We start from the raw sequence: 19,347 nt of genomic DNA on the forward strand, positions 1-19,347 counted from the left end.
AGTTTTTTATGTCAATTGTACTTTCTTCTGCTTTTCCATGGACTCCTATCAGCCTTATGTTATTCTTCTTTGCATTATCTAGCAGCTGCTGGATTGATTTCTCACGGTCCCTTACTATTTTGAAGAAATCTCTGTTTTCATGGTCATTAACCTCAATCCTGTCTTCTATATCTGATATTCTACCTTCAGATTCCCTTAATCTGCTGTCCATACTTTCAATGGAGTTTTTAATTTCCTGGATATCTGTAAGAATCTGTTTCATGGATTCCATTTCTTTCTTATGCTGGTTGATCATGGTTCCATTTCTTTCTTATGCTAGGCATTCATGGTTCCATTTCTTATGCTGGGCATTCATGGCTTCCAGCATGTTTCTGAGCTCATCTATTGTTTTTATCTGTTTCTGTTCTACAGGCTCTAATCATGTCTTTCACTCTGCTTACCATCTCTGTGGTTATCTGGGAAATTATTTCTGTTTTGAATTTTTCTAGGGCCTCATTCATCTGTTTTGTTACTTCCTGCCGTAACAGTTCAGGTTGTCCAGGTGGTTGATTATCGGACTTTTCCACCTCATTTCCCCCAGAATTTATCCTTGGTAGGGTGGAAATATGAGTTTGTGCCTTTGCTTAAATGTCTTCTCATTTTTGTTTTTGGTACTGTCCTTGGTTTAATTCCTGGGTTGATACTTCAAAATTGCTTATTGTAAGTATCTTTATTGATTGTAATTAGAACCCTTATGGAATGATTGGTTCTCAGAGGTGTCTTCCAGACATAGCTGGTCTTTAGGTTTTGAGTCTCTAATGACTCTGAGGCTATCTCATTTTCATTATACCAGAAAGGACAACTGATTAGATCAGTCACAACACCTCAGCCCAAGTGATACAATCAGCAACACTATAGCATCAAGCACATCTTAGAAAATGACAATTTGTGGTAGTTATTAATCTATCACCTTTAACTGTGTGAATTAAATCAAAGTCAAAGACCAAACCAACATATGTTTATAGTGAATAAATTCTTCAATATAGCAACTTTACCCTTCAGGATGGGGAGTTAGAAGGAGTTGGGGAGGGAAGGATAAATAGGCAGAAGGATAGGAGAAGGTTAGCAGTGAGGCCAGAGGACACAGGCGAGAGAAGGAAAAAGGGAAGAAAAGAAAAATAAAGAAGAAATCTGAATTAGGGCCAGAACAGGAACAAAAAGGGAGCTGAAGAACATTGGGGGACAGCAAGAAAGCGAGTGTGAGAGAGAGAGAAAGGAAAGAGAAAAGAAAGAAAAAAAGAAGGGAAAAATAAAAATTTGAAAAGAGTAGGAAAAAAAAATAAAAATAAGAGCAAAAAAAAATTGAAAATAAATGATAAACATGAAAATGAAGGGCCTCCTTTAGGGTATGTCTCTGCTGTCACAATAGACAACATGGGCAGCCATGTGCAGATATAAGTCAGTGAGTCTCAGCAAGTCAGTCACAGACCCGTGGGATTCAGGCAGATTTCTGGCAGCAAGGCCCAAGTTGAGCTCCCTGTCCTCCTGCAGGGTTGAACTCTGCAAGGTTCTACTGCAGGTTCCTGCTGGCCTTCCCCTGAAGATAGTCCAGGTCCTGATGGGAGGTGGTGATCCCTCTAACTTACCAGTATGGTGGTCTGGTGTCCCCTGTGGCTTTGTAGTGTACAACCAGGTAGTGGCACAGCCAGGAGGCCAGAGGTGCCCGAGGCGTTAAGTGGGTCGCTGCTGTGGGCATGGCAAGTGGTGAAGGGTCCTCACCTTCTGGTGGTCGCGGGTGGGCCTGGCACGGCTTGGATGGAGTGGGGCTCCCTGCTGCCAGGCTCTCTCTCTCCGGAGGGCTCCCGGATGGTTTTAATGATTCCAGTGTGCAGGGAAGTTCAGGAACCACTGCTTAACAGAGTCTCGTACAGGAGAACTGCTGCTGACCCTCGCTGGCTGTAACAGGCTTACAGATGAGACTTCGGGCAAGGTTTGCTGTGATGTCAGTCCGCGATTGAACTCGATTTGGAGATAGAAGGGAAACACTATGGAGATGTTTGTCTTTGATGCCTACAGTGTGAGACTGTGTAAATTTGAAAACACTGCCAGGACTTCTTTTAAAATTCACATTTGCCTTCCCTTGATGATGTTAAGCTTCATTTTAGATGGTGAGGGTAAGTGGAAGCATGTGACACACCCCACAGAACCCCTGTGTTCCCTAATATACCATATCTGTGCGTAATTTAGAAACACGGAAATGTGTTATCTGAAGAGTTGTGTCTGTTTGTTAATATTTCATTTAAAACAAATTTGGAAATACTTGCCATGAATATTATATTATATAGACATATGCTGCATTATTATCACTGATTATTTCAGGATGGCCAAAGGTGTCATCAGTTTGGTGGGCATTTGCATTTACTAGTAAGTTTTCTTGTCTTGGAGAAGTGATTTTCTTTTATTTGGTATACAGCACTTTTATTATTTACTTTTAGAGAAGTAATGAAAAAATGATGGGCAGGTAAAAAATGAAGTAAGTTAATGGAAACAAATGCATGGCCTTCCCACTTAAAAAAACAAACAAACTATTGTGGGCTGGGGATTCAGCTTAGTGATTCTGCTGCCTGCCTCACAAGCGCAATGTCCTGAGTTCAATCCCCGGTACCAAAACAAAACAAAACAAAACTATTGTGTGGTTTAAGTTTAAGCATGTGGGCAGATATGTAGCACTTTCCCAGGGATGAGGTTTTAGGGGTAGAAATCCGAATGACAGGGAAATATGCAATAATGTGTAATCAACGGAAAGGTGTTCTGACAGCACATTGCCTAGAATTTGCTGTTTATGTTTGCCAAAAGCCAAAAAATTACAACGGGAAAGTGCCAATATGGTACTGTGCTGAAACTGGAGGACTTCAAGGCAGTGCCAGGTCTCCTCTTGAAAATTTGTCTTCAGTTTCAACAAATGATAGACTCAATCATTAACAATTTTTTTTTCCTTCCACAGCATGACCTTAGCAGTATATTACCACATAAAGAACAGGTAAGCTCTTAAAAATCTGTCTTACTATGCCAGTTAATTTGCACTATACCAAGTGTAGTATTAGGTCATGACTGCAGGCATCATAAGCTGTAGTGTGTTTTTAGTAACATATGGAAGCAAATCATTTTAGGTTTTTTGTTGCTGTGATTAGAACTGTTGAAAAAAAAGATCCCAGAGAATATTTGCTTCTATGGATTATATTGATATTTACTCTTTAAAAATTAAAATTGAGAGTTAAAAGTGTATATGTTTGTGTGTGCCTATGTGTGTGTGTGGGGGAAGGTGTTAACATAGGGTGTGTTGGTCTTAGACCTGTCAATATTTTGAGCTAGGTGATCCTTTGTTGTGGGGGGCTGTCCTACGCAGGGCAGGGTGCTTAGCCAGGATAACTGCCCTTGGCCTGGTGGATGCCAGGAACTTTCTGATAAACAAAAATGTCTACTGTTGGGCAAGATTCCTGCTGAATATGGAGCACTTTGTTAACATAAATACCAAAAAACCTGTCTTCTGTAACTCTTCTACATTTTTTGTTCCTTTTTTCACTGGGTGAAAAATACATCTCTATTTACACTTCATTTGACTGAATAGAATACAATTAGATTCTCATACTTCATGGTTCATTTGCAGTTACTTTTGAAGAAACAAGAAGACAACTTAATATCATGGAGATGCACAGTTGGACATACACATGTTTTTAAAAATTTCAGATAATTGTGGATAGTCTTTTACTTTACATTAAACACCATAACCATTAGTTTCTTGAATTAGGTTCAATGAGATTTTACATGGTATCTCTGAAATTGTTACATTAATACTCATGGCTGCATCTTGCACAAAGAATAGTTCTTTTACCAGTACATGATTTATACATTGGTCAGCTTGGAAAATATTGGTTCAGATTTCTTTATAACATTCAAAACACTTTTATATCATCACCAGTCTTAGCATAGTTTCATGTAAAAGTGGTGGTCTATGATAAGCAGCCTGTTCAGTTTACAGCTAAATCACAAGTGCTTTTTCTGAACACAAACATACTTCAGTATGCAGAAATACTTTATGTGAACTTTTCACTTATTCATAGTATTAAAAAGAAGGGCCAAGATTTATTAACATTAGTCTTCACTGCTTCACCAAGGACAACCTTAAGAGAAGCAGGGTTTTAAACAAAACTCCAAGTGACAATGAGAAATAGAATGACTGCTGATGCAACTTGGTGCTGCAGTCTTAAAGCATGCTGAGAAATCAGAAGTTTTACTTCCTTTTGCTTTTCTACAAGTGTTCCAAGTGTCCCAACAGTGAAAAAGCAAGTAATGTCTTCCTGTGTTTGTAAGGACAGCTTGATCTCCGAGCCTCCTGAAACAGAGCCTGGGAATTCTGCAGAGGTCACAGACCACAGCAAACCACTGGTTCATGGGAGTGTATTAGTCTAATGAAAACACTGGTCTCTTATAAAAAGACAGCTACATTTTAAAACTCACATAACAGAAACAAGAAATATAGTGAAAACATAGAGCCCTGAAGGAGGAAAAGCCTGGGAAATCTGAATCTTATTCACATTTGTTACATTTCTAGACTTGAGTCCCCACCACTGCTGGTTTACTAGCATTGCCCATTGAGGAGAGTCATTACTTACAGGCACCTTTAGCTGGTCATCTTAGAAAAGTCTTCACAGTCCTTGATGCCCTGAATAAAAAGAAGTCTAAAGGGCAAAATCCAGGAAAAGAATTTGTAAAACTAGGGCATTGAAGGTTAGGCCTCTTTCTCCATCCTCCTCTACTCCTAGCAAGAATTTTACTAAGATGAAAATGAATGCACTTAGATGTACTTTCTTCCTTTATAGAGATACAAATAGATCCCTGGATATTTTGGATGAGAGACTGCATCCACTCACAGTAAGTGTCACCTTTTTTTAAATTATAATTTTTTACTTCATGGAGTTGTGTTTCTTTCATGCTATTTTCCTTTGACACGAATTGCCAGAAGTCAGTCACACTCTTCTATTTGAATTTAAATCATGTCCTTTCCCACCTCATGCTGTATTGCATCTTTCTCAGAAAGGAGGGTTTTTCAGGGCTGTGATAGAGTGAGAAGTGACTTGCAGGTTTGTTATTGATCTAAGGTAAAAATGTGCTACCCAAATAACAGAAAATGTAGCTTTTCAAAAAATAATTTTCAGTAGCATCCAACAAATATAAACATTAGTTAATAAATCTTATAACATGTGAAATCTCTCAGAGAATTAGGTTAAAATGACGTAAAAATGTAAAAAGTCACTTCCTCAGGCATTTTTGTCACATGGCTGCTGACTATTGTATGTGACTGCATCCCTAGAGGCTGTGGTTGCAGGACACCAATTACATCATTTTAGACTTTATTACAGAGAGTACAGCATATAATCAAAAAGACTTTCAGGCTAAAAATGAATTTGTGGAGGCGAAAGTAGCAAGGGGTATCGATTTGCTGAGCCTGTGGCCTTCTGTGTGGCTCACCAGTGCAGGACGTCCTGAGAGATGCGTTGACAGCGACTCCACCTTGGGCAGACCTCACGGAGTGAAGTGGCAGTGGCACACGAGGTGGTCGTTTCTGGGGCCACTGTGGTCTTCACTCACCAAAGTGTCATTATGCACAGCAGAAGGTCCCAGTGTTTCTAGTTGAAGATGAAAAGACATACAACCCAACTGAAATCACTTTAAGGAACACAGGAGTGAGAGGTGGAGACTGCTGTCTTCAGAGTACTTAAAAGCTTTCTTCAGTGGATTCTCACATTGCATCATTTCTCATTTCAGAGAGAGAAGCTTCCAGAGGAATACTTTGAGCATGCTCCTGAACACAAATGTATTTACAGATTTGTTGCCTTTATTTTTAGTGCTGCATGGTTACCAACTGAATGCGCAATACTAACTTTGGTAAGATGTTACTTATTTATCAAGCATGCTTAGAAACTGGTCTGGTACACAGAGCAAGGTCTTTTTTTTTCAAATGAAACTCCTGAAATTATCATGAGAACTTTATTAAGAGAAGCCTATCAGAGGAAAGCAAATAAACATACTTGGGTCCCATAATCATCATCATTTAATGATGTCTTCACTTTTCTTACCACAAGACAATTGAAGGCAGTTGGAGAGTTTTGCCCCGTACCTCAGTGCACATGCTCACTTAACACCGTGAGCCCTTACAAAGCTGTGGGGTGGGAAGGAGAGCAGGAGCAGGGCCCCATGAGCCACAGAGACTGGTTCTGTGCAGGTCAAGCCAGGTCCCAGGCTGTGTCCCCGGACACTGCACTGCCTTCAGCTCTCTGTTCTCTGGTTATGGGCATCAGTCCATCCCTGCTGAGTGCTGCTGTCTGCTTGCAATGCTGCCCAGGATGGCAGTCCATCAGTTCTTAGAAAAGCTTTGTTAGCCTGAGGAGCTGAGGAGCTTTGTATTATCCACACAGAATTCTGAAGGTGAGATTTTATCATTTATGATAAATAATGTGTAAGATTTATAAAACCTTTTCTTTTTGTTTTGATACAAAGAGTTCAAATAGCATATCCAGTCATCCCTGCCATGTCTGTGAGCTCTACATCTACAATTTCTAGCGTTTAGGGAAAATGTATGTCCTCTTTTGCCTTGTCCTTAGTGCACGACAATATAGTATAACTTCCTTTACCTGCCATTTACATTGAAGTTTGTGTTGTAAGTAGCCTAGAACTGCTTTACAGTCTGTGGGTGGGGGTGTGTAGATTATGTGCAAACCGTAAGCCATTTTATGTGAGGGACTTGAGCATCTGCAGACTTTTCTATCGCTCAGATTTAAGTAACAGCAATTCACAGCTCCCTCTACAGTCTTTACTCAGCGGGTAGCTCACCCAGTTCTTTGTGGAATAGATGTTTGATGTACATAAAGAATATGTGAGATTGTCTCACCAACTGCGTGGAAGTTTATGAGTCCCAGGAATAGACTGGCAGCTCTGTTCTTCCTGTCATGAAGCCAGCAGAATGGACTGAGGTTCTGAGTATGTAGGAGGGAGAATGGGTTTTCATGAGGAGTGGGGATGGGAAAACAGAGGCACCAAGAAGGACCATCCTGTTTACACATGGGTTCTTTATAAAGGCCCTGAGTTTGAGGAAACTACAGCTTGAAGTCCTGCACCTGACGTGGTGCTCTGCTCAGCTGCCACAGGGAGGTGGTCCTGTCCACCAGATAGTGCCACAAAAGGGTTCATACTGTGAAAAGAAGATAAAAATGTGCTTTCTCTGAGTCGGGCATTACATTTGACCATGACCTGTCTAAAACCATTCTGAAACTACCGGCTGGGAATGCTACAGTGCATGTTGGAGAAGCTCAGCATTTACTGAAAAGCTTTACACCAGGCCTATATCTGTGGCCTCCGTGAGTGTGTAAGATAACAGTGCCACTCTGCTGGACGACCTTGGCTGAGCTGTCCAGTCGTTTCTGTCACCAAAATTAGACAGGAAATTCATGAGCAGCAGAGGTGTCTGATTTCCATCTGTGATCTGACCCCTTACTGTAGCTGAGCAGAATCTCTGGAGCACCCAGAAGTAGGAGGGACTTCCCCTCTGTTCAGACACAGAAGAAACCCGTCATTCACAGTAGTCTTTTTTTTTTTGGTACCAGGGATTGAACTAGGAACTTTGTGCTTTCAAGGCAGGCAGCAGCACCACTGAGCTAAATCCCCGGCCTCAGTAATCTGTCTTAGCACAGCACTTACACAGAGCGGAAATCGCAGAACAGTGTTCTTCTCTTTACAGGTCTACTTAGAAAGGCTTGTGTCATACGCTGAGATAGACATCTGTCCTGCTAACTGGAGAAGGATCCTGCTGGGAGCCATTCTTCTTGCCACCAAGGTTTGGCACGACGAGACTGTGTGGAACATAGACTTCTGCAAGGTCCTCGGGGATGTTTCTCTCAAGGACATGTGAGTGTTTAAGGCTTCAGCGGGCTTTCTAGCCATTTTCCAGTTTATTTGCTCCTATAAGGTTTGCATTTTAAGAAATATTTTCAAATATCACTTTATGCAGAAAGTGGAAATAGGCACAAAATGATTACTTTCTGTTCAGCTACAGTATAAATATTCATATTTTCCATCATTAATTGCTAGGTTTTTGTAGAGTATTATTTAAATGATATGCTTGGTAAGTTGAAATTTTTCTGGTGGTTTTGCCAGACATCTTACAAGCTTACCACCGGAATAGCATAGAACAGGGCATTCTTCACGGCTTTTTAAAAGTTGCTGGGCCCAGTCCCTTCTGTAAGGGCTGTTGCACCTGGCTTTTGTTTGGCCGCTGTTAAGGTCTTAGGGCCAGTGAACTGTTGAGTATAGCTTCCGCCTGAGCCACACATTGTCAGGTTTTTATCTGAACGCGTGTCCTTGGAATAACCGGGACGTACACCAGGAAAGGTTCCAGATCGCCATGCTCCCCCTGGCTAGGAGATGGGCTGTGTGTAGCAGTTGGTCTGATGGGCTCTCACATTCTGTGTATTGAGTTTGCGCAGGCAGCTGCATGGCCCCGCAGCAGAGGACTGCTCAGAGGTGAGACTCCGAGTCCAGTGCTCTGCCAGAGGTCCTGTGCCAGCCACAGTGGTTCTACTCCAGCCAGAACCTTTCTGTCTTCCCAAGTTTAAAGTAAATTGTCACAGTCACAGTCACAGTTTGTCACCGTAGTAATAAGAAGGTGCCCTTTGACAGAGCCTCATCTGCTGCCACAGGGAGGCGTTTGCCTTTCCCACACAGTGCAGTTTGGCTTTTTCTTTCTTTCTGATGAATGCTTGTCGCCTGAAGAGTTTTCCCTTCAGAGGGAGGAGTGGTGGTTCTTTGGTTGGTGCTTCACTACTTCTCTAAGTCCTTCCTCTCAGGAGCCCCTTGAATATGCCTGCAAGTTCTTCAGAGCTAAGAAACGGCACACATCACTGCTTTTTTGCTCACTGTAGTGGGGCCTCATGAGTACGTGTGGAGTGTGAGTCACACAGGTGTGTTGATGGACTCTGAAGAACAGGCCGAGAGCCCACAGCAGGCGGGAATGGGCAGGGCATAACCTTTCCCCTCCACCCAAACAGAAAAGTGTGGGATACAGAAAGTATCCAGATACAGAAAATAGCTGTGCCTTGTTGGAACATGGGTGTTTTCTTCCAGTTGGGTAGCCTTCCTAGGTCTCAAAACAGAATTTACAGCAGTCCTAGAACCTCAAAATGACATTTCTTAAGATGACCCACTTGACTAAAATCGGCCTGTATTTGTTTTGGTGTTTTTTCTCCCCAGAAATGAATTGGAAAGGCATTACTTGATCCTGCTCAAGTATAATGTTAATGTGTCTGGCAGTGTGTATGCCAAATACTACTTTGATCTTCGTTCTTTAGCAGTTGAAAATGACATACATTATGAGTTTGCGCCTCTCACCAGAGAAAGAGCCCAGGACCTAGAGGTAAGGCTGTGCTTGCGTTCAGTGGGGTTTCTGTGAGCACAAGGCCAGTGTCTTGACTGCATCATATTAAGCGGTGACTAGGGAAAGGGAAAGCGTTCCCATTAACACATCTAAGAGCTCACTAACCCTTCGTGTCCTATTTCTCACTTCTTTATGGTGCAGCTAGAGATTCACATTATTCTTTTTTTCCCCATTAAGTTCATTTGTACATTTTAGGTATACAATACAGTTACATTCATCATTGGGGTCTTGTACCTGTACATGATGCATCTGGGTTCTTATTTTTTCCCCATTCCCCGGCCCTCCCTTCACCCCCTCCACCCTTCCCTATTTACAAAGACTTTGTTTCCATTTTTTCCTTTTCTCATATTTTTTTCCTTTCCCCTTCCCCTCCCACTTCCCCTACCCCTTTAGACCATTTCTTCCTATTTCACCTTATCAATTATACATTTTGATTCTTATTTACACTTTTGGTTTCTCACACCAGAGAAACTGTTCGGTATTTACACATGTGTCCTATTTATTTCACTTAAGATTATTGCCTTAATATGCATCCATTTAGCTATAAATGTCTCTAGTTTCTCATTCTTTCTGGCTGAGTAGTACTCCATTTTATACAAAACCCACATCTTCTGTATCCAATCTCCAGTTGATGGGCACTTGGGCTGTTTCCAAGCTTTAGCTATTACAAACTGTGCCACTATAAACATGGGTGTACATATATCACTGTGGTATGATTCTTTTAATTCTTTGGGGAAGATACCCAGCAGGGGAATAGCTGGGTCAAATGGGACCTCTAGCCCTAGTTCTTTGAGATATCTCCATACTGATTTCCATAGTGGCTGCACCAGTCTGCACTCCCACCAACAATGGAGAAGGGTTCTTTTCTCCCCACCCCCCCCCCAACATTTGTTATTGGTTGATTTCTTGATAGCAGCCACTCTTTCTGGGGTGAGGTGGAATCTCAGCATTGTTTTCATCTGCATCTTTTGAATGACCAGTGATGTTGAACATTTTTTCATATGTTTATTTGCTGCTTTTACTTCTTTGAGAAATGTCCATTCACTTCAGATGCCCATTTTTGAATTGGATCTGTGAATTTGGGGGGGGGGTCTGATTTTTTAAAGTTCTTTATGTATTCTAGATAGTAGTCCTTTGTCTGAGGAACAGCTGATAAAAACTTTTTCCCACCTTGTAGATTGTCTCTTAGCTCTGTTGGTGGTTTCTCTTGCAGTGCAGAAGCTTTTTAATATGATGAGATCCCAGTTGTTGATTCTTTGTGTTAGCTCCCATGCTATTGAAGTTTTGTTCATAAAGTCTTTTCCTCTACCAATGTCATTGAGAGTTCTACCTAACTTATCTTCCAGCAAGTTTAGTGTTTCTGTCTTGATATTTAGTTGTTTAATCCACTTTGATCTTAGTTTAGTGCACAGTGATAGGTATGGCTCTAGTTTTAATCTTTGGCAGGTTGAAATCCAGTTTTTCCAACACCATTTATTAAAGAGGCTATCTTTACTCAAGTGAGGATAGTTGGCTTCTTTGTCAAAGATGAGATGGCTGAGTGTGTCTGGAGTTGTTTCTGCATCTTCTATTCCACTAATCCTCATGTCTGTTCTTTTGCCAGTACCATGCTGTTTTTATCATAGTAACTTTGTAGCATAGTTTAAAGTTGGGGCTTGTGATACCCCCTGTCATGCCTCTGTTGCCTAGTATTGCTTTTGCTGTTCTAGGTTTCTTCTGGTTCTAAATGAATTTTTGGATCATTTTTTTGTAGTTCTGTGAAATATACTGTTGGGATTTCCATCGGGATTGCATTGAATCTGTATAGCAGGTTTGGAAATATGGACATTTTCACTATATTGGTTCTTCCTACCCAGGAGCAAGGGATGTCTTTCCATTTTCTTATATCTCTTCCATCTCCTTTTTCAGAGTGCTGTAGTTCTCAATGTAGAGGGCTTTTCCATCCTTCATTAGATTGATTCCTAGATGTTTCATTTTTTGGGATGCTATTATAAAAGGAATTGTTTCCCTAATTTTTCTCTCAGTGAGTCTGCTATTTGTGTATAAGAAGGCTATTGATTTTTGAGTGTTGACCTTATATCCAGCTACTCTACTGAGTCTTGCAATTAAGTCTAGAAGAGTTTTTGCAGAGTTTTTTGGGTCTTCTATGTAGAGTATCATGTTGTCAGCAAATAATGACGGTTTAAATTCTTCCTTTCCTATCTTTATTCCTTTTATTTCTTTCTCTTATCTAATCACTGTGGCTAATGTTTCTCAAACTATATTGAACAGGAATGGTGATAGTGGACATCCTTGTCTTGTTCCTGATTTTAGCATGAAGGTTTTCACTTTTTGACCATAGTATGATGTTGGCTGTTGGTTTTTCATAGATAGCCTTGATCAAGTTGAGATAAAGACCATCTATTCCAATTTTCTGTAGAGTTTTTATTTTTAACATGAATGGGTGTTGAATTTTGTTGAATGATTTTTTTCTGCTTCTATTGAGATGATCATATGGTGTTTGTCCTTTTCTGTGTTAATATAGTGTATTAAATTTATTAGTTTTATTTTTGTTTTTTCCCCATTAAGTTTATTGGTACATTTTAGGTATAAAATACAGTTACATACATCATTGGGATCTTGTATCTTTACATGAGTATCTTGGTTCTTATTTTTTTCCCCTTCCCCTGCCCACCCTTCCCTATTTGCAAAGAATTTGTTTCCATTTTTCCCCTTTTCTTATATTTTTTCTTTTTCCTTCTTTCCTTTCCCCTACCCCTCCCACTTCCCCTGCTACTTTAGACCTTTACATCCTATTACACAATATCAATTATATATTTTTCAAATTACAATATCAAGATCTAGGAGACATTACCACAGATTTTACAGAATTTAAAAGGATGTAGAAAGCATATTACAAACATCAGTTTTGAAATAAATTTGACAACTTCTAAGAAGTACCTTGGAAGACAAATTAATGAAACTAACTCTGGAGGAAATATAAAATTTGAATAGCACCTATTAAAGAAAGTATATTCCTAGCTTGAAAACCTACCTATATGACAACAACAGGCTCATATATATTTTTCATAAATTATATCAAACATTTAAAGCAGAGAAAAGAAGGAACACTTCTCCCCTCATTTTAGGAACTCAACATTGTGCTAATCCTAAAACTGGATAAAGATAATAGAAGAAAAAAGTATGAACATAGATAGAAATTTGTTTAACAAAACAAACTATTAGAAGTCAGATCTGGCAGGATGTAGAAAGTGGTTTTATTATAGGGATGGCAGTGTTGGTTCAACATTGGAAGATCCACCCCCAAAAGTCATCATTTTAACAGAGGAAAGGCAAAAGCCATATGATCCTGTCACTAGTTGGAGAAAAAGTATTGGATTAAATTCTACAGCTGTTCATGGTAAAAGCTATCAGGAGACTAGGAGTAGAACAGAACCTTCTCAACAGATTAAAGACATGTACTCCATACTTCCAGCAAAAATGCCTTATATGAATGGAGAAGATACAATGCTTTCTCCCTAAGGTGGGGAACAAGGGCAGATATGCCTACTCTTCTTCTGTCCATTAAACTTTGAAACATTGGCCTAAGCCAAAATAGTCTGGCAATAAAATGACACAATTAGGATAGGATTGGCAAGGTAGAAGCAAAGTCTTTATATGTAGATGAAATGATCATCTACAGAGAAAATACTAAGAAATCTCTAGGAGCCCCTAGAATTTGTATTCGAATTTAGTAGGATTAGAAAACACAAAGTATATATAAAAGTTCAGGTCTGTGTATACTTGCTATAAATGAAGAATTGGATGTTGAAATTTAAAAGTTATGTAGGAGTACAAAGGACCTAGAAAAGTAAAAAGAAAAAGAAAAAAAAAACAGTGTTGGAAGACATTTAGTACCTAATTTTAAGACTTCTTCTAAAGCTACAGTAATCAAGGCAGTATTGGTGTAAGGAAAGACATATAGATCATTGGAATAAAACAGAGAATCTAGAAATAGAACCACACATATATGGTCCACTGAGTTTTGAAAGATTATTTAACATTAGCATTTTATAGAATATAAACTCAATTAAAGAGCCGAGGAAAAGATAGTGTTTTCAGCAAATGGCACTAGAACACCAGGTATCTTTATATACAAAATTAACCCCAACCCTTTGTTTCCATACATAAAAATAACTTTAAAGGATCTATGAACCTAAATATGAAAGCCTAAAAGTATAAAACTTTAAGAAGAAATTATAAGGGAAAATGTTTATGAATTCAGGGTAGGCAAGAACTACCTAGGATACAAAAAACATGATGTATAAAAGAAAAAAATTGATACATGAGATTCCATCAAAATTTAGAACTTTAAATGACATCGTTAAAATGAAAAGTAGTCCTTAAACAGACCATATTTACAATGCATATAACCTATGACCAGAATTTATAAAGAACTCTTACAGCTCATTAATAGACAAGCCAATTAAAAAGTAGACACAAGAAGATGATTAATAGCCAGTACAGTACAAGGAAAGGTGTGCAACACTAGAATCAGAAAAATACTAATCAGTACAATAACAAGATTGAATTATACATTATACTCATTAGGGAGATGAAATTAATAGTTTTAAAAGTCTTCTCATGACTTTTTCTTTTTGTTGGATTCTCCCGCTTTGCATTTAATTTGTCATGCCCAATGGATTCATTCTGCTGGGCTTCCTGGGGTTCTGATCCTCATTGTCTTTTCCTAGGGTATTGTCTTAAATTTTTGGAGTGTTGGTTTGGTATTCATGAAGTTCCTAAGGTTCTCTTTATTATGAAAGTATCTTATTTCTCCATCAATTTTGAAAGATAGTTTTGTAGGGCACATCAATCTGGGTTGGAGGCTGTTTTCCTTTAGAGCTTGAAATACATTACTCCAAGCTCTTCTTGCCTTGAAGGTTTGCATTGAGAAGTCTGCTGTGATTCTGATGGGCCTTCTTTTGTATGTGATTTGTTTCTTTTCTCTCACTGCTTGTAGAACTTTGTTCTTCTGTTGGATTTCTGGAATTCTAACAATTATATGCCTATGTGTAGATTTTTTTGATCAAGGCTAGTTGGAGTCCTATATGCCTCACTTATCTGTATGTCAAGTTCTTTTCCCCTGCTTGGGAAGTTTTCTGCCATCACTTCTGTGAACAGTTTTTTTTATGTCATCTGCACTCTCTCCTCTTTCTTCATTGACTCCAATCAGTCTTATGTTATTCTTCTTTGCATCATCTAGCAGCTGCTGGATTGCTTTCTCATGATCTCTTACAATTTTAAAGCAATTTTTCTTTTCCTGGTCACTAATTGCAATCTTATTTTCTTTTTTGGGTACTGGGGATCGAACTCAGGACCTTGTGCTTCCGAGGCAGGCACTGGAACCACTGAGCTAAATCGCCGGCCCTGCAATCTTATTTTCTATATCCAAAATCCTGTCCTCACATACGCTCATTCTGCTGTGCAGACTTTCAATGGAGTTTTTAATTTCCTGGAAATCAGTTTGCATCTGCTTTATGGATTCCATTTGTTTCCTGTGTTGGGATTCCATCATGTTCCTCAGATCCTCTATTTTTTTTTATCTGTGTCCTCTGTAGATTTATTAATCATGTCTTGCACTATGGGCACAATCTTTGCTGTTATCTGAGAAATTATTTCAGATTTCATTTTTCCCAGATCCTCTTTTGTTGCCAGTTCAGGGAGTCCAGGTGGTTGAGTATCAGAGTGTTCCATCTAGTTTCCCTTTGGGGTTGCTGTAGATGATCTGGAAGTCTGTTTTTGAGGCTTGTTTATGTGTCTTCTCATTTCCACAGGGTAGGGGAGGAGGTGGTGTTGCTGGCGACTGCGCAGCTAACCTCCTATTCCCTGGGAGAGGTGGAATGGTGGCTGGGGAGCCTCCTCCTTGGCACTGGGATTGGCTCACCTCCTCTGCCCTAGGAGTGATGGAATGGCACCGGGGGAGCCTCCTCCTGGGTGCTGGGATTGGCTCACCTCCTCTTCCCTAGGAGGAGTGGAATATATTGACTCATCGTTGTCATCACGTATTACATTTATTGATTTACATATGTTTAACCATCCTTGCATCCCTGGGGTAAATCCAACTTGGTCATGGTTTATGGAGATCCATGTTATTCTCAAAAAGTAGATATTATCTCTTTTCTGACCGTAATCCAGAATATTTTAATCAGAATTAATCTGTTTGTATTGGTTTTCCTTTTGAACCTCTGCCTTTCTCCATAGCCATGTATGATTAACTCCTTGTGGTTGTTTCCCTTATGTCTACAAATACAGCTCACTTGACTATTTGTGCCTGTCTTTTACTCAGTTTGCAGATTCATGTCAGAGTTCAGCTATCATAGTTCAAACCTGTGAATTCAAACCTTAGTGACTAATATGAGAATCCTGTACTTAGGATGTGGTGTGTGTGTGTGTGTGTGTGTGTGTGTGTGTGTGTGTGTGTTTCAAATACTGGGGGTTGGAAGTACATAGGTTTTAAATGTAAGTGGTAGCTCACATGGGGCAAAATAATAAACATGGCTTATGACTTTAGGTGAGCTTATGCCAAAATACTTCAGACCTGAAATGGACACATAGATTCACATCACACTTTCTGTGTGCTTTGGTAGCACAGCAAGTCCCCAACTTACGAATGTTCACTTCACCAACTTTCACAGATAGGAACAGATCTCGCATTTGGGTTTCTTTTTAGTGCTTTACATTGTATATTTGTGTCAAAAGTGTGTAAGACTCACTTTGTCAGACTTACGGATGAATCTGAGTCATGAATGTTCTCCTGGAACAGAACTAGCTTGTAATTTGGGACTTACTGCATTTTGGAACATGTTCACCTAAAGGAGCAGCTTTTCATGCTTCAGTCATTAGGCCTGTCCTGCCCTACAGTAGAGTTCACACTTCCCTCTGTGGAAGTTGCTTACAGTTAGTAATAACTAAGGAAGATCAGGTCGAGTTGGAGTAGCTGAGCCAGTGTTTACTGATTGTTTTGCACAGGTGTAGGTTTATCGTTTTAATGAATACTTGCACAGGTAACAGATGCTGCTGTTAGGAGCCTAGCATATCACAAAACCTTTGACATCTTAGGAAAGTCCATTGGTAAAGACTGTAACTGAACAAACTTCCCCTTTCCTGGTAATGGAATCATCACCCTTAAGGATGTTAGTGAATTGGCAGGAAGTAGCATCCTCATGACCTGGCATGCAGGCCTCAGGCAGGCAAAGCAGCAGTGACCACCAAGTGGCTGAGGAGTCTGAAGCATGACTGAACATTAGTCATAGGACTTTTTTCTTTAAGGTTTCAGTCTTTTAAAAAATTCTTCCTGTGTTCTGTTTGATTGACTTTCCTAGGCCATGTCTGGATTGGATGAAGACAAAGACTTGCGCAGAGCTGCTATGAGAAGATCTTCCAGTGATGGCGTTTTTGGCATCGGACTGTCTAAAGCCGTCCTCTCTTAGAAGGGAGAAATGGGGGCTATGACATCATGGAGCCCTCATTTACAGAGCTGGAGAAGTACCATCCCTCTTGCTAAAACAAGAAGAACAACAACAAGAACAACAACAACAAGAACAACAACAGCAACAGCAACAGCTAAGTTAGTATTTTCACCAAAAGGAAAGGCCTTGAATTTAAGAGCCTCCTGGGCAGTGTCAGCTGCACTGCATGGGAAGGAGAGAGGCCCTGTCAAAGCAGCAGCGCACTTCCATCCTCACTGATGTGAGCAGAGTTGCCAGGTCTGCAGAGCAGAAGCTCCTGGCTCACTCTGGCTTTTGCTTACTCCACCGGCCAATGCCTGTGAGCTCTGGGAGACTTTTGAATTGAGAGTTTAAATTTAAACTAAGTTAAAATTTTAATTATTTTTAAAAATTAGATTTAAAACATTACCCAGATAATTGTATGTTTTTCTACTTGCCTCTCCCCATGTTGCTGCATATGCCTTTAGGGTTGATGTAGTATTACTATTGAAATGTGGGGATCTTTTTTATTGCATGGGGCTGAAAATAAAACCCAGGGTCTTAGCCATGTCCTCGTAGCAGGGTCTCTCCCACTGAGTCCCTTACCCAGCCCCAAACATGGGAGTGTTCACACTCATGACACCACTTAGAAGTAGACTGTAGCATTGTCAGGTATTGAAGGTTCTTCCTCCCATGATATCATAAGTTGCTAGTCATTATTGTCAATCAGTTTGAACCAAAAAGCTGCTGGATAACACTTGCCAGTCATGTTCTTTGCAAGCACTGCTTGGTAGCACTGTGACATGTTTGTGGTCTTAAAGAGAAAGCATCAGTTGATGCTATTGACTGTCTATTTCTATGAAGTCCATGCTGCATCTTGTGAACGATTAATGGTGATTCTCATTTTCTGATGATTATCCTGCTGTTAAGTAAACATATTAGAAGATATTTTCATAATCCAAACCGACATAGAGGTCCAGTGATTGCCCATCGATAGTGAAGTACAAGGCGTCCCAAAAGTTTCAGTGCAGTTTTAAGCCATAGACTACTATGCCTGTGCCTTCCAGGGACTGTAGCAGGTGTACAAGCCACAAACTTTTACCAGATAGCATTTGAAAGTTTCAATTTTGCAAATTTGGAATATTAAGATTTTATTCTTAATTTTTTTCTAGTCTCTCTTAAAGGGAATAGAAAGAGGAACTGGAACAAAAATTAAAATTAAAAGCTTAATATTTTACATTTACAAAATTAAAACTTTTAGATGATATTTTATAATGTTGTAGCTTCTGTACTTCTACTGGTATCAAAGCTTAAAATTACACTAAGATTTTTGGGATGCTTTGTATTGCCAAAGAATTTTCCTCATATTTTAAAATAGTTCTTTGAGAACTATCTGCTTTGGTCACCTAGATTTCTTTTCTCTAGATTTTGTGAAGGAAGATTTTTAGGAGCAATGTTAATTCACATGTAATGAAAAGGAATTGGACCCCAATAGCAGCAAGTGATATGAAAGTTTCTTTTAAAGTTTAGCCTACATTTCAAGGTGCCCCTTTCAAGTCCTCCTATTTAATAGGGAACTTACCTGAGCCTTAAGAACATTACTGAAGACTTTAAAGAGCAGAGATTAAGTAATTTGAGGAGACTTACAATGTCATCTAAGGTTGAAATATTAAAACAATCAGTGCTCTTTCCATATGAAATCTATGTCTCTTCCTTTTCAAATGTAATCCTAGGAATCTTGCCTGTAACAAAGCTCTTGTGGGCTAGGAATACTTTCTCCCAGTGTAGCAGTGCCTCACGCAACATTGTGTGCTGTAGTTTCCACCATTTTAAAAAAGACATAAGTGATACCCAGTGGCATAAGAAATACCACAATCTACCACCTCTAAAGAAAATTATTTATGGAGTTTCAAGCTTGAAGATGTGAATATTAGTTGCAGCTTTATGTTGAAAAAAATGCTACAACTTAAAGTGGGTTTTCATCCCCATGTTTATATTTTTAAAATAAACTATTTTGATTAAAATACAGCTGGTGTGTTAACATGTTTCTTTTCACATAACATTACATCACTCCAGAATTTAAAAGTTTTGTGTCATTTTTAGTGGTTTTAAAGTATTCTCAAGCTGACTCCATTAAAGCTGACATGATTCAGGGCTTCTGGTTAGGTGTAGTAATTAATAATCAACATTTTTTGCTTAGCCTCTTTTTCCACCTGAACATATTGTAGATAGACAGTGTGTCTAAAAGAGGAAAGCACATGAGAAGATAAACTCAGGTGATATATAGCAAAGAGAAATCAGTGACTGGACTAGTATAGAATTAGAACATCAGGTGTTTGAAGTTTGTAGGCAGTAATGGTAAAGAAATGAAGGTACTGGAACTGAAGTTGCTATACAGTAGTCACCTAAAAC

At 39.4% G+C, this 19,347-nt stretch overlaps 1 protein-coding gene across 3 annotated transcripts in view; it reads left to right on the top strand.

Moving 5' to 3' along the window:
- Positions 1-18,955, top strand: part of LOC101703279 (cyclin-Y-like protein 1) — a 39,504-nt gene extending 20,549 nt beyond the window's left edge. For all 3 annotated transcript variants that reach the window (XM_021251581.2, XM_087210119.1, XM_087210118.1), the window contains 6 exons: positions 2,984-3,019; positions 4,860-4,911; positions 5,806-5,925; positions 7,775-7,941; positions 9,283-9,445; positions 16,831-18,955. In XM_021251581.2, the coding sequence (XP_021107240.1) occupies positions 2,984-3,019; positions 4,860-4,911; positions 5,806-5,925; positions 7,775-7,941; positions 9,283-9,445; positions 16,831-16,938 (646 nt within the window). In that variant the 3' untranslated portion in view covers positions 16,939-18,955. The remainder of the gene's footprint in view (positions 1-2,983; positions 3,020-4,859; positions 4,912-5,805; positions 5,926-7,774; positions 7,942-9,282; positions 9,446-16,830) is intronic.
- Positions 18,956-19,347: the final 392 nt, after the last annotated feature.

The sequence above is a fragment of the Heterocephalus glaber genome, unplaced genomic scaffold (assembly GCF_053883595.1).
Source record: "Heterocephalus glaber isolate CG9 unplaced genomic scaffold, H.glaber_assembly_v1.0 deba00001111, whole genome shotgun sequence".
NCBI lineage: Eukaryota > Metazoa > Chordata > Mammalia > Rodentia > Bathyergidae > Heterocephalus > Heterocephalus glaber.